The sequence below is a fragment of the Spea bombifrons genome, chromosome 12, assembly GCF_027358695.1.
Source record: "Spea bombifrons isolate aSpeBom1 chromosome 12, aSpeBom1.2.pri, whole genome shotgun sequence".
Classification (NCBI taxonomy): Eukaryota; Metazoa; Chordata; class Amphibia; order Anura; family Pelobatidae; genus Spea; species Spea bombifrons.
In genome coordinates, this window is record NC_071098.1 from 27370289 (window position 1) to 27382762 (window position 12474).

The 12474-nt window shown below is 43.8% G+C and overlaps 1 protein-coding gene across 2 annotated transcripts in view; it reads right to left on the bottom strand.

Moving 5' to 3' along the window:
* Positions 1 to 1101: 1101 nt before the first annotated feature.
* Positions 1102 to 12474, bottom strand: part of TTYH1 (tweety family member 1) — a 36948-nt gene continuing 25575 nt past the window's right edge. The window contains exons 5-14 of one of the 2 annotated variants that reach the window (XM_053452554.1): positions 11978 to 12073; positions 11298 to 11370; positions 9725 to 9800; positions 8690 to 8745; positions 6797 to 6889; positions 5812 to 5904; positions 5148 to 5290; positions 3814 to 3862; positions 2792 to 2870; positions 1102 to 1881 (exon numbers count right to left, since the gene is read on the bottom strand). In XM_053452554.1, the coding sequence (XP_053308529.1) occupies positions 2832 to 2870; positions 3814 to 3862; positions 5148 to 5290; positions 5812 to 5904; positions 6797 to 6889; positions 8690 to 8745; positions 9725 to 9800; positions 11298 to 11370; positions 11978 to 12073 (718 nt within the window). In that variant the 3' untranslated portion in view covers positions 1102 to 1881; positions 2792 to 2831. Of the gene's footprint in view, positions 1882 to 2791; positions 2871 to 3673; positions 3863 to 5147; positions 5291 to 5811; positions 5905 to 6796; positions 6890 to 8689; positions 8746 to 9724; positions 9801 to 11297; positions 11371 to 11977; positions 12074 to 12474 lie in introns of both variants that reach the window. The other variant, XM_053452553.1, reaches the window with a different exon arrangement.

The window sequence follows — 12474 nt, forward strand, 5'->3', positions numbered from 1 at the left end:
TGGGAGGTATGTTGCTGTATATTTTCCAAGTATGTTGTTTATCATGGGATAGCCCGTATTTCCCGTTGATTGCCACCACATAGCTGCACCAGGAGAGATCGTGGACAGGGTGAGAAGATCCCCTGACCGGCCCAGGGAGCTGCAAAATCAGTGTCCCATTTTGGACACCTGAAATGTTGGGGGTTTGGGGCTGGCCCCCAAGTGCTCTATTTCTGCTCTTTACATGAGGTAGGAAGGGGTATGGACACGTTTGGGAAGCAGGACTAGCCTAAAAGGACTTTAAAAGTAGGAGGGGGGTGAGACCTTCGGAGAGTGTGAATGGGGCGAAATCCCGCTCTCGCTCCCAGACGCCCAGTAATCAGCATATATCTCTATCTTTGTACATAAAAGTCTTACGACCATCGGAATTGTGGATGTGGCTTCATTCCAACATCCAGCGATCATGTAGTATGATTGGACTTTCCCTTTAAGACCTGCCCAGTGTGTCCATCGTAGTGGCGTTCATGTAGTCAAAATAACTAGAGGTTTTGGGGGGGGGGGCAGGATTTGCGTGAAAACGGAGGGTGGAAAAGATCAGCACACACCAGAGATACCAACTTATAACAACACCGGAGGGGAAAGTGTGCACTCTTTTTTACCTAGCCTTTTAAAGGTGCATTGGGCCGGGCTGAAGTACTCCGTAAAGGCTATGCCAACTGGGCACAGTCCTCCATAGTGTTAGGGCTGGCTGGGAAGATCAGTAATGTTCCTTTTAACCGGTCCATTGATCAGTGATGTTTCAGGGACCCTGATCACCCAACAGCGATGGAGTCCATGCTTCCCCCAAAAGTAGAGCCCAACTGAAGAAGCCATGGCAGCTGTGCTTAACACAAACATATTTAATTAGGTGTATTTAACCTTGCTACTTGGAGACTCCTTTTGTAACTCACTTAATTCCATGGTTGCATGTGCGTCGGGCGCCATGTTTTTTAAGAACACACAGGGTGGTGAACAGGGTTGGTTAATATATTTAAACGCTCTGTGTTCACCGGGCTTAATGACCTCATAAGAACAAGAACCCAAATGTGCATAGAACAAAAAAAATTCTTTTAAAATTAAGTCTTTTTGTCCCTTTTTATTTCAAGTCAATGCAAAATATGCGTTAGTGTTAAAATGTGCTAATTAAAAAGAGATCCGTCTGTGAAGGAAAGAGTTTTTCAGAAGCAATGTCCATTCTCCTTCGCTCTTGAGCACGTTCTACCTTTGCTCCTGTGTCATGCGCACAGCACAACATGTTTTCTCCATGCCAGTATCATGGCCGGTATATCCACTTCTCTGGTGTTAGATAGGCGTTCAAACATCTATTTGATGGTTCCGCTGCTTTGTAATGGCAATGTCTCAGTTGACAAAGAACCTCCCAATGTTGGCTTGTTCTGGTGGAACCTTCTACAAGTTCTTCTAGCACAATCCCCATTGTAATTGAGAAGGTCCAGTGCTGGGTAATCAGTCGTGGTACAGAAATACGGAAGGACCCGGAACGGGTAATAAGAACACGGACAAAATACAAAATATATTTATATATATATATAAAACCGACGGCAGTGGGACGATTCAGCCCCCGACCGCTAAAGAGTTGAAGGGTTTCAGGGTCAAGAAAAGGAAAGTTGAATGAGTTCTAGAACCTGAAATGTCCCACCCAACGAGGTTAAGAGCACAAAGAGCCCAGTTCATTATTTTTTGTCTTTTTTTTTCAGGTTTTTTTTGTTTGTTAGTCATCTCTGGAAAAGGTTGAGAAATGTGGAGCGACACAGGCCGGTCCTAGGATGGACAGTCCGTACGGCAATGTGCATCAGTCTCTTCTTGGGTCGCACTGATGAAGGATGTTCGCATGCTAGGAGAGTACTGAGCATCGGGTCAAACGAGGAGCAGAGGTCCATCACAGGTGGCCAAAAAGGAAAACACAGTAGAAGATTAGTAAGGTAATATTTGTTTGCATGAAACCCTCCAAAACAAGCCATTCACAAAACATTATAACAATCAGAATGTATTAAGGTTATTTAAAGGGATGCAAAAACCTCAAAAGGCGGTTCATCATATCTCGTATCTTTGTGGGTCTATCCTTCAGGAGGATCCTATGATCCCATTGATTGCAGGTGACTTATCACATCCTGAACCAGTTTTTTAAGCTTGAGTTCCATTAGCATATAAGGTTTGAGGTTAAGATATTTAATAGCTGTATGTAGAAGAACTGCAATAGACGGCTAGAGATCAGTCTGAGCTGTTTCACGTTTCCAATATAAACAGGGCTGTCTGTTCCTTTAATATGGCAGACACGCGGGCAATCTTCTTTATTTTAAAGTGGGCGAGCCTCAGATTACACGCTCGCTCTCTATAATTCTCTCTGGGCGACGCGTGCCGCTGCCTGCCGTTCTTCAGTTGACCTTGCGGCGTTACCCATTTCTGTATCTCCCCATCTGTCACATCCCGGCCCCGTGGAATTTTCACATCAGTAACGTTCATTATCCGCTCCCTTATATTCCGCCGCTACTTCTGCATTTTAAACAGTTTAAAGGAGCAAGGCTTCAAAGAAATTGCAAACGACAAATTACAATTAGCGGTTTGATTGCCGTTTGAGTTCCGGCGGCGGCTTTGAGTGTTCTTAGAACAGAATGCGTTAAAATATAAATCAGCTGGGTAATAGAGTGAGCCACGTACCCTTTACAATGATGTACATGCGTATATTGGGGGTACTTGGGGGGATCATCCCAGATCAATAGCGAATAGATCAATTTTGACATATAGTATAACTTACCGAGGGGGGTGGGGACTGCCTCTCAATCAAAGGAACATTTTCAAATCGAGGATTGCCACTGAACAAACCGCTTTGATTCCTATAAGTAACATAAAGAACAAAAAACTCATAACAAAAAAAAAACATATAGAGAATAGATCTGGAAAAGGCGTCTCTAGCATTCCGTCTAACATTAAATTATCATTTATTATATTTATTTATTCTCGTTTTCTTCATCATACTCAGTAATAATGTAAGAAACGTCCATCTTCATACTTCTCGCCGTAAATAAATGAATGGAACCTATATCTGATACTGTTTTATTTGTTCCAACATAGATTATTCTGGGGATATTTAGTTAAAAAAGCCAGGGAAACAGAGATTTGGGGCAAAATGGGGCAACTAACATCCAACTAATTCAAATCCTTCTAACCAAAGTACCGTAACGTTCTCCTTTCTAACAAAGTCCTACAAAGGCTGCCTAAACTAATCAATAACAATCAGCAACTTCTAAAAGAGAGATAAGTTACTGGGGAGGAGTAAATAAGATCCTCTTCCACAATGTCTACTGTAGTCACCCACCCGCCTTATCCGAAAAGCCCCCTTGTGGCATTAGTATCACATGGGACCTGCCATGGGGGTCCGTGCTGCAACAGACCTCCACCCTAGACCTAGGCAAGTCAGGGGAGTTCCGAGGATCCCCCTGTCAACCAGCCCTGCTAGGTGGGACAATCCCCGCATATCAGGACTGTCCCGTGAAAACCGGGACTGTTGGGAGGTATGCTGTGGCAAAATATTTAAGACTCCAAAAACAGTAAGAACCGTCTTTAAGCATATAATTTGCCCTTTTCTCTTAATAAGAAGCCCCCATGTGGCTGCCGGCCTGCATGTGCGGCTACTCACATGTACTGTGAGACGGGGGCGTTGGAAATAGGCGGGGCCGAGACCCGCAGGCTGTTGTGGCTGCCGCAGCTACTGCTGTAACTATAGAAACTCGGCAGGTGAGGTCTGCCGGCCCCCCCGCGAAGCATCTCTCTACATGCCTGTGGGTTAAACGGGTCATCCTCGTCCATGTCGTCGTAATCCAGGTCCCTGTAACAGCACAGAAACACGGCACTGTGTTATTCCGGCACGTATGGGGCGCATGTGTACTTACAACGAAAGATACGCCAGCATTAAGGTGATTGTAGACACGGAAATGAGAAAATGAACATTAACAAGATCCGGAATTTTTGAAAAACATGTAAAAGTGAACAATTAATAGAACAGATTTGAAAGCGGAATGTAGATCCCTGGCACAATGAAAAACAGAGAGGCTCGGAAGGCGTAGAACATAAAAATGGAAGTTTTCCCATTGTTCCGAGGTTCAGTGGACCGAGGTTCGTCTAAAGAAGGAACCTCTGAGGTCTTGAAAGTGTCCCTCTACATCTTAATCTGTGATGCTGGTCAACTAGAAGGTACCACCAAACTCCATGACTACGTTTGGAGTAGAAAGGGATTGAGGACTAAAGTTGTGGAGCCCATGACTATCCCAAAGCGCCCATGGCTAGCACCACAAGCCCCTACCCAATTCAATAGGTGTTTTGGCTTTTTGTGACTATCACCGCTTCCTTGCTACCAGAGGATCCCAGCTCTAGTGTGGAGAAGGAAGACCTCTGCGTGTCCATGTCTAGCAAGTTCTCAAGTATTAGAACCGAGGAGAAAGGAGAAAAATGAAGGAGGGAGTCCAGAAATCAAAATGGTGGAGATGAAAGGCAAGGGTGGAAATGTTGGGGGAAAAAACAGGGACGCGACATATGATGGGAAGTGGACACGGAAGCCGGTTTGATTCTGACGGTGGACCTACGTGCAGTCTACTCATGCATTAGTAGTCATGGGGTTCCAGAAATGAAATGTCTCTTAATATTTTATTTCTACAATTGGCATCTACTTCCCATCATGTCACTGTAAGTACAATCATTCAAACATGGAGTTGGTCAGCAGTCGGGATTCTGATACAGCTATACCCTGAGAGAGGACTACAAAATAAACCTGTGTGTCCCTCCAACCTTCATTGGCCCCGTGGGGGCGAAACAGACCTACAAGTACATTTCACTTCAGCCTTTAATCTAATAATCCTGGTTTGCATCAATAAAGCAATTCTGAAGATAGGATGCTGGTGGCCTGCACTTTAAATGATTAGATGAAGGTCCTCCTAATGTATTAAAGGAAAGGATAAAGGATATTGTTCTGGGGAACACTGAATGGCAAGGAAGATGAGAAAAATATCATGGGATTCTGCTTTCGAGACTCCTGAATGTTCTTTAACTCATTGATGAATAAATCCTCACCCCCTCACCTATTATTTTTTATTGATTTATATAGCAGTGTTGCTCACCTGTTCTGAAAGCGTTTCCATGCGCGAGGTAGGCTGCAGATGGCAGCGGTAAAGGAAAGTGCAGAAAAAAAAGAAAAGAGTAAAAGAAACAGGACGCCCTCCATGCCATCATAGCAGAGTCCCTTCAGAGCATCCACGTAATCCTACAAGAAAAATAAACTGTGTTACATTGTGACAGCAAAAACAGGGGTCTGCTCCCCAGCTCCCACCCCTGAAATGCACAAGCAATGAGTACTCATTAAAATAAAAATAAAAAATAAATTAAAAAAAATGTAATTAAAAAACTAAAAGAAAACTGACATCAATCATTTTCTTGCTGCCATGGCAAGAAAGTCCTTTAACCTATCAGTGCCCTCTGATTGTTTCATGTGACTACTGGCTCGAATTTAGCAGCTCCCCCAGAAAGATATGAATGTAAAAACATGATGTATTAATGTTATATTAGGATATTAAAAGGTTATATTCTGTTGACTATGCAGAACAGATAGTGTTAAAGCCAGGCTGATGCGACAGCGATTTTTATTACATTTTGTATAAATGATATTTAACCCCTTAATGACAAAGCCCGTACATGTACGGGCTCAAAATGCCTTGTTTTCAATGGGTTTAGGGACCGCCCATTGTCCTTATGGGGTTAAATGATTTCAGTTCAAATGGTTGTTACCTTATGGAGCCCCCGACAATTCAGCAGAGCCACAAGGTGATGAAAGTTTCCTTCTGTTGTATTCAGCATAGCCTGGACCACGAATAAATGTTTCTGTTTGGTATGGAAAATATAGGGTTAAAAGAGTACCCTAATCTCAACGTCCACACTGTCTGCGGATGACGCAATGTTATTTGCAGGGTTTTTAGAGGCTTCCCAACCCATTTGAGAACTGGATGGAAATAGCAACGCGTTGTTAAGCGGTGCTTTGTTCTCCTGCACGGCACGCAAGGGGTTAAACCTGGATTCGGAAAATTAGACAAAATAAAAACCAAGGTCTCTCGTTCCATTAGCCAGAAAGCAGTGAATCAATGTCAAGGTTGGGCCGTATTCCTGCTTGACACATAAATTAATATATTATTCCGTTCATAAAATGATTCCAGGGCTTTGCGTCAGGCTACAGAGCATATCTTACAAAGCGTCCAAACATTTAATGGGTTAACTCCACGGACGTTCTGACTCCCATCACCAAAAGCAATGCGCTAAAGTGTCCAAGAGGCCAGTGGGCAAACGTGGCAACTGTAAGCCCTGAGGCAATGTTTTTATTTTGTGGTGGTGAGGTGTGTGCCGGCTAAGAACAGGGGACATCAGAGGTCTCCCCAGACCACCCACTGATCTGCTGCCCACTGGTTGCTCACTAGGCACCTGGCAATGATGGACGGGAGTTGCCACAACTTCCTGACCTACCACCATAGTCCTATGCCAGAATACCCCACTGCTTGTAGGTCGCGGGTCTTACATCCGTGCTAGCCCATGTAACACAGGTAGAACATGACCATGGGGTGATCATCGACCACCACGTTATGTCCTAGCATACCATTGTCTTAAAACCAGACAAATATGCTCAAGGACTTTCTTCATTGTTGTAGATGAGACCAATCATAAGTTTATTTGAAGAGGTTTAATCCTCCCAATAATTTTAGTGATTAGAATATAAGACTCCTACCTCAGCTGTCGGATACTGTGGAATGGCCTCTTTTTCCAGCCCGTGAAGTTGAGAATGGATATTGGAAAGCGCCCTTTGAGACATGGTCAATCTCTGAAGATGGAGATAATTAAAGTTAGTAAGTGGAACGTTACTTCATTAATTGCACCAAGTGGTAATATTTCCCATGAAAAATATCACCTGAACTGAATTCTGGGACTTTAGGAAGGAAAAAACAAACCCACATGGATGGGAGAGACTCCTGAATATAAGACTAGACCAAGGACCGAATAAACATACTGGGAACTTCTGGGTCTCCTGGTGAAGAGCTGATTCCCTAGGTCTCAGAGTCTGTTTCCTCATTCTCCAAGCAGTAGTGTTTGACCACACCCACTCCCCACCCAGGTTCCACCTACTTCCTGCGTACTAAAGGCTAACTGGAGCTAGTCCTGCCCCCATTTGCACCTAGTCCTGCCTCTTAAAGGAAGCTACTAACCCAGAGAAGGGGCAGGTCCTGGTAGCCTACCCTGAGAGGTTCTCAGATACACGAATAAGGCTTGAGAATTTTTAACAGTTGGAATATAGACTAGAAGAGGATCTACCATCAAAGCCTATGTCTACGTGACTCCGGACTTCAAAGAATTGTAATAAATTGAACTCGTGAAGTGTTAAGGGAGAAAGCTGACAAACGATTTCTGTGGCCAACATCCGTGGCTATACTTTTCATATTTATAAATGATGCTGGGCCCTAACGACTCCTTTTCTAATTCGCCGAAACAGTATTTGGCGGCAACCAGACCCATCTGCCATTTGTTTTCATTCCTAATTACTCATACAGAATCTACTTAAAAACAAATATTGCATTAATGGCGAACAGAAATGTACAATAATAGGTCAAGCGTAGAGTGGAATACCAGATTGGGTATTTAACATTTACGTTAATATGGAAAACCGTCATGCCTTCTGGAGCTAATTAGCTGAACGTTAAGCAGATAATTTGTTTACTGTTCAAAGAAAATCTACGCTTGACAGATGTCCGCTGGAAAAAGAGTCAGAATGTATGGAAAACATGTGTGAGAGAATGAACTGCGGCAGATGGAATTCCATACGATCATATACAGATAAAAACTACGGTGGATGCTCTTTGGAACGCTGGGTTACGGCTCCAGACCTTTAGCAATACGCTGTTGTTTCTTTTGTAGACGTTATGCCTGGTTTTATTTACTATAGACATATTAGCTTGTACTTTTTTATTTTACAAAGGAGGAAGCACTTCTCGATGTTGTCCATCAGGCAATATGGCCGCCTTGAGAAGCCGTCTTGGTTCATTGCCTTGCAAAACAACCAGAACGTATGGAGACAGATTGACAGCTCCAATGGGTAATTGGGCGCTTTAGTGGTTTATGTTTTGTTTCTTTGTGTTAAGCGGCTGTAAGTTCAGAGAGCGTCACGTGTTGCGGATAGAGAACATCGATGGAGTTCCCTGAAACCCAGTTTCCCTGAAACAGATCCACGTGTGCCCTTTATCATATATCAGATGTCAATGGTGGTGTTCCTCTGAAAGGTTGATCCCCTAAAAAAGCCATAAACTTTAAGAAGCATTTTTATGCTCTATGGCAACAACCTATCAGTGACTGCTTTTGTGCCACATGACAAGTTTTCCCAGCAAAAACATGAATGAAGATCATGAAAATGCCACGTGAGGTTACATAATGCAGACTGTCTTGTTTCATTATGGACACCAAAATCAATGTATTTAATGTTAAAATATTAACACTTTAGGCCACCACTTTCTTTAGTAGTTAAGACCTTTCTATACATTTATTGTTTTTGTATAACATGCAGGACGTGAAGAAATCATAGATTCACTTAAACATTTATTATTCTTAATGGCAACGCAGTGAAAGATTATACCTGTCGGAATGGATTGGTTACGTCCTGGTAACATGAGATGTAGTACTGTAAGATATCTGGAATGAACAAAACAAACGAAAGAAGGAACAGATTTAAGTTGAGTTCTGATGAGAATCCTGGGCGAAGATCTTGTATTTTTACTTTGGCATTGAAGTGGCCTTTGATCCAATTTTCATTAATGCAGATGGTTATTACGGTAAATATAGTAAAACATGATCTCATCATAAATAAGGTGACTGTATAGACAGTAATTATACCATCTGCCACATCTTCATTCTGCCAGGAGAACATGTCTCCCGGCACACATCAGCCAAGAACCCCATATGATAATTACCCTGAGAGGTCAATGGCTGAATTCGCTGAAGATATGAAATTGTACGTGCAAAGAAATTCAATATAATGTAAATCTTGCAGGCGGGTTCTACTAGGAGAAGCTAGTCATAGTGGCCAACGAGTGCTAAAGCTGGCCAATGACGACAGTCCTAGAGAACTTCCCAGGGTTGGACCGGGATACCGGGAAGTTTCCCAGTAGGCCGTCTCGCCCGGGGCTGCAGCGAAGCAAGGTGTGCACTGAACCCAGGCACCCACCTGGCCCCCATGGAGCCCTTCCTCTGCTGTCTTTTAAAGGAGCCGGAAAGGGGGTGGGACTGAGATAAAGGAGGAGGGATTAAACACAGTGACATCAGCCATAATTCTTGGAACCTCCAGGTTCCCAAACATGTAATGGATGGTGCAAGCCAGGCAGAGACATTGAGAGGCACCGGGTACACAAGCAGATACACCTTTGGACTCAAGAGGGTTTGAGACGCTAGGGACGGAAGCCTCGATCAGGAGAATGCTCCCTGAAAATAGCTTCATATGTTCATCCTGCCTACGCCAATATTAGGCCTCTTGTTAGCTATGAATCTAGCGGTGATGATCGCAGAGCAGTGATTGAGCGTTAGCGAGGCTGGTGATGATCTACCCCCGGATAACGCACTACACTGCAGCAAGTCTTAAGTGACGCTCTGAAAGTGCCCATTATTTTCCACTTACCTGGGCTGATGTTTGTGATAATTTGGGTCTGATTCATCACGTACGCATCCGGATCAGAGCAAAAGTCACTCAGCCCCTGCGTAGGCATGAAAACAAAGAAAAGAACCCTTAGCTTCAAAAGCTAATGAATCGCGTATAAGAATAACAAAGCTTTCATAATCAAATAATAATGCCTTACGGGTACTTATGGCGGCCAAATCTATCTACAAAGTCAGCAAAATCCATAGATTATGAGACATACTACCTACAACAATCTAAATCCAAGAATCTTCCCGTGCTGGATCCCCTATGTATTTACACTATAAGGTTCTGGAGAACCTTGTTCTGGAGAACACCAGATGGGATTGACCAAGGTAGTCAGGAGCTTCCGGGTCAATCAAGCGGCTTTTAATTGAGACAATGGGTTCATTAATTATAAACATACCGGGACATTCCTCAACCCACAGATATTTCTTTCCCATTGACTGCACTCATCATAGGCCATTTTGGATTGGTTCTGGAGGACCTTCATTCTGCTCTCCTCTGTATCATCAGAGAGGTCATCAGACCTACAGAGAGTTAAACGTGCCTCGGAGTGGAGCGGACTTTGGCTGGAAATTGGGCAATGTGGCTGGGGTTCGGTGGAACTGCATTGATACCTTGTTGCTTTGGAGGCTCATTAAAGCTGACAGATATGAGAGAGGGGCGAGGGCCGGGGGAATCCACTGACCCAGCACATAAAAACAGACCAATTAAATTATCTCGCTTCACGGAGCTTGATGGGCAGACGGGACACGGAATGGGAGAAGAGAGGGAGGCCAGCAGGAGGCAGATGAAAGACAATAGAGAGGCTGACAATGGATTTGTAAAAGCTGAGGTTTATACCTAGTCGTTCCTCCGAGGACAGACCCAGGGGTCTCTCTACAAGGACAAACCCGCCGGCTTTTTGGGAAAACCCCGTACGTTCACAATGACGGGTTATATTTCACCAGCACAATATTTGGACTGTATCGGATTTGGATATTTTTATTTAAATTAATTAAAAACGGCCGTTCATTTTTTTTATATTAAAACCCTATCTCCAGGACTTTAACAGGCAAGAGCGATTGCCTGTTAGAGAAACTTCGTTTCAGTTCAGAAGGGACAAGTTTGGTTATCTGTCGCAGCTTTTAACAGCCTGGTGGAGCTTGGGACGTAGAGAGTGGTAATAAATGGGGATAGAGGTAGAGGTCAACAGGACAGCGGGATAGAGTGGCACAATTGGGACTCAGCCACGCAAAGCGGGGCAGCTGGAAGACATGTCTTCTCGTTGTGCCAGATGGCCGGCCCGGGCCTGACTTACTATCAATTTCCTGCCCTCTCCCCGCCCTTAACAAAGGCTGCGGGAGCCAATCAACAATAACCAGCAAAATGACAATATGGGAGAGATACCTTAATGGGGAGGAACAATCATGTAGATTCTGAGAACAGACATATAAGATGTTTTTTTATTTACTTTTTTTTTGTTAGTCCACGGCCTTGTCCAATGCATTTTTGAGGTGGCCCTCAAATCGAGAAACCCCGGAGAAACAGTCAATAGAAGCCCAAAACTTACCACTGCGGTGGCCATCTCTAGCCCCATGGATCCCCAGCTGAGCAAAAGTACAAAGAAGCTCGCCACTGTCATTCTACCAAATGAAAAGAAACAGAGGAGTTATTACCGTGACCTCCGCTGCTTGGAGCAGAGGAATTATTACCGTGTCCTCGCTATCTGACATCGAAATAGCCTTTCTTGTAACCCCTCGGCTACCGATGATTAAACACACTAAACTGCGGGCCTCTTAAATTAAGGCTTGGTGAGCAGCAGACTGCGGAAGCCACATAAAGCATCAGGATTCATTCCTACTCATAATGACTTGAGTAATGGCACCTATGAGATGGGATTTTAACCTTTTAAGTGCCATGAGAGGCTCTGGAACACAAGAGTTAATATATTTAGTCAACCTTTCTTGCGCAATCCAACTAGACATGGTATTACTATTAATGATTTGGTTGTGAAATTGTAACTAAACATTGGATCCATAGGAGACACTCTAGTGCCCCTTTTATTCTGGTAATTATAGGGTAACTGGGCACTATTAAATCATATAAGGGGGTAGTAAAGGCTTGTATACGTTATATGCAGGACAGATCCCTTTGAGTATTTTGCCGCGGCATTTTTTAACCCCATCATTCTAGCGTAAAAGTGGCTTTTTTGCCGCTATGTTTAAATGGACCACTAGAGGGCGTACTCACACAATTACCAACCACTTGATCTGCTTGGCCAGGCCGAGTAAGGTGAACAGGCAGATAATCAGATCTAGGAGCAGCAGTAGGATGTAGGCCAGCCACCTGTGCGACGACACAAAGGAAGAACCCCATACAAACATGAAACAACTCCGACAACAAAGCAATAAAAGAGAAAAGCACAAAAGTCCCTGTAATCCGCTTCAATGTAACGCGTCTGGCCTTCATCTTCTACAGAACAGAATCCTAATACATGAACGACGAGGCTGAAAGGGAATTGTTTCAATGTTTCCCTGTATGAACGCAACTCAAAGGCCCTTGGAGAGATAAGAGCTGAACCATTCAGCAATAACCCATGTCACTGTTTAGTTTGGGCTCCAAATCATCTTTTTCCTCCCCTGATGCCCCTTCTTTTCTAGGGGGTCAGAATGTTTGCTGGGTATGAGGGTATCGCTGGGTTCTACAGCCCTAAAAGCCACGATGATGTGTATAGAAACATCAAAATT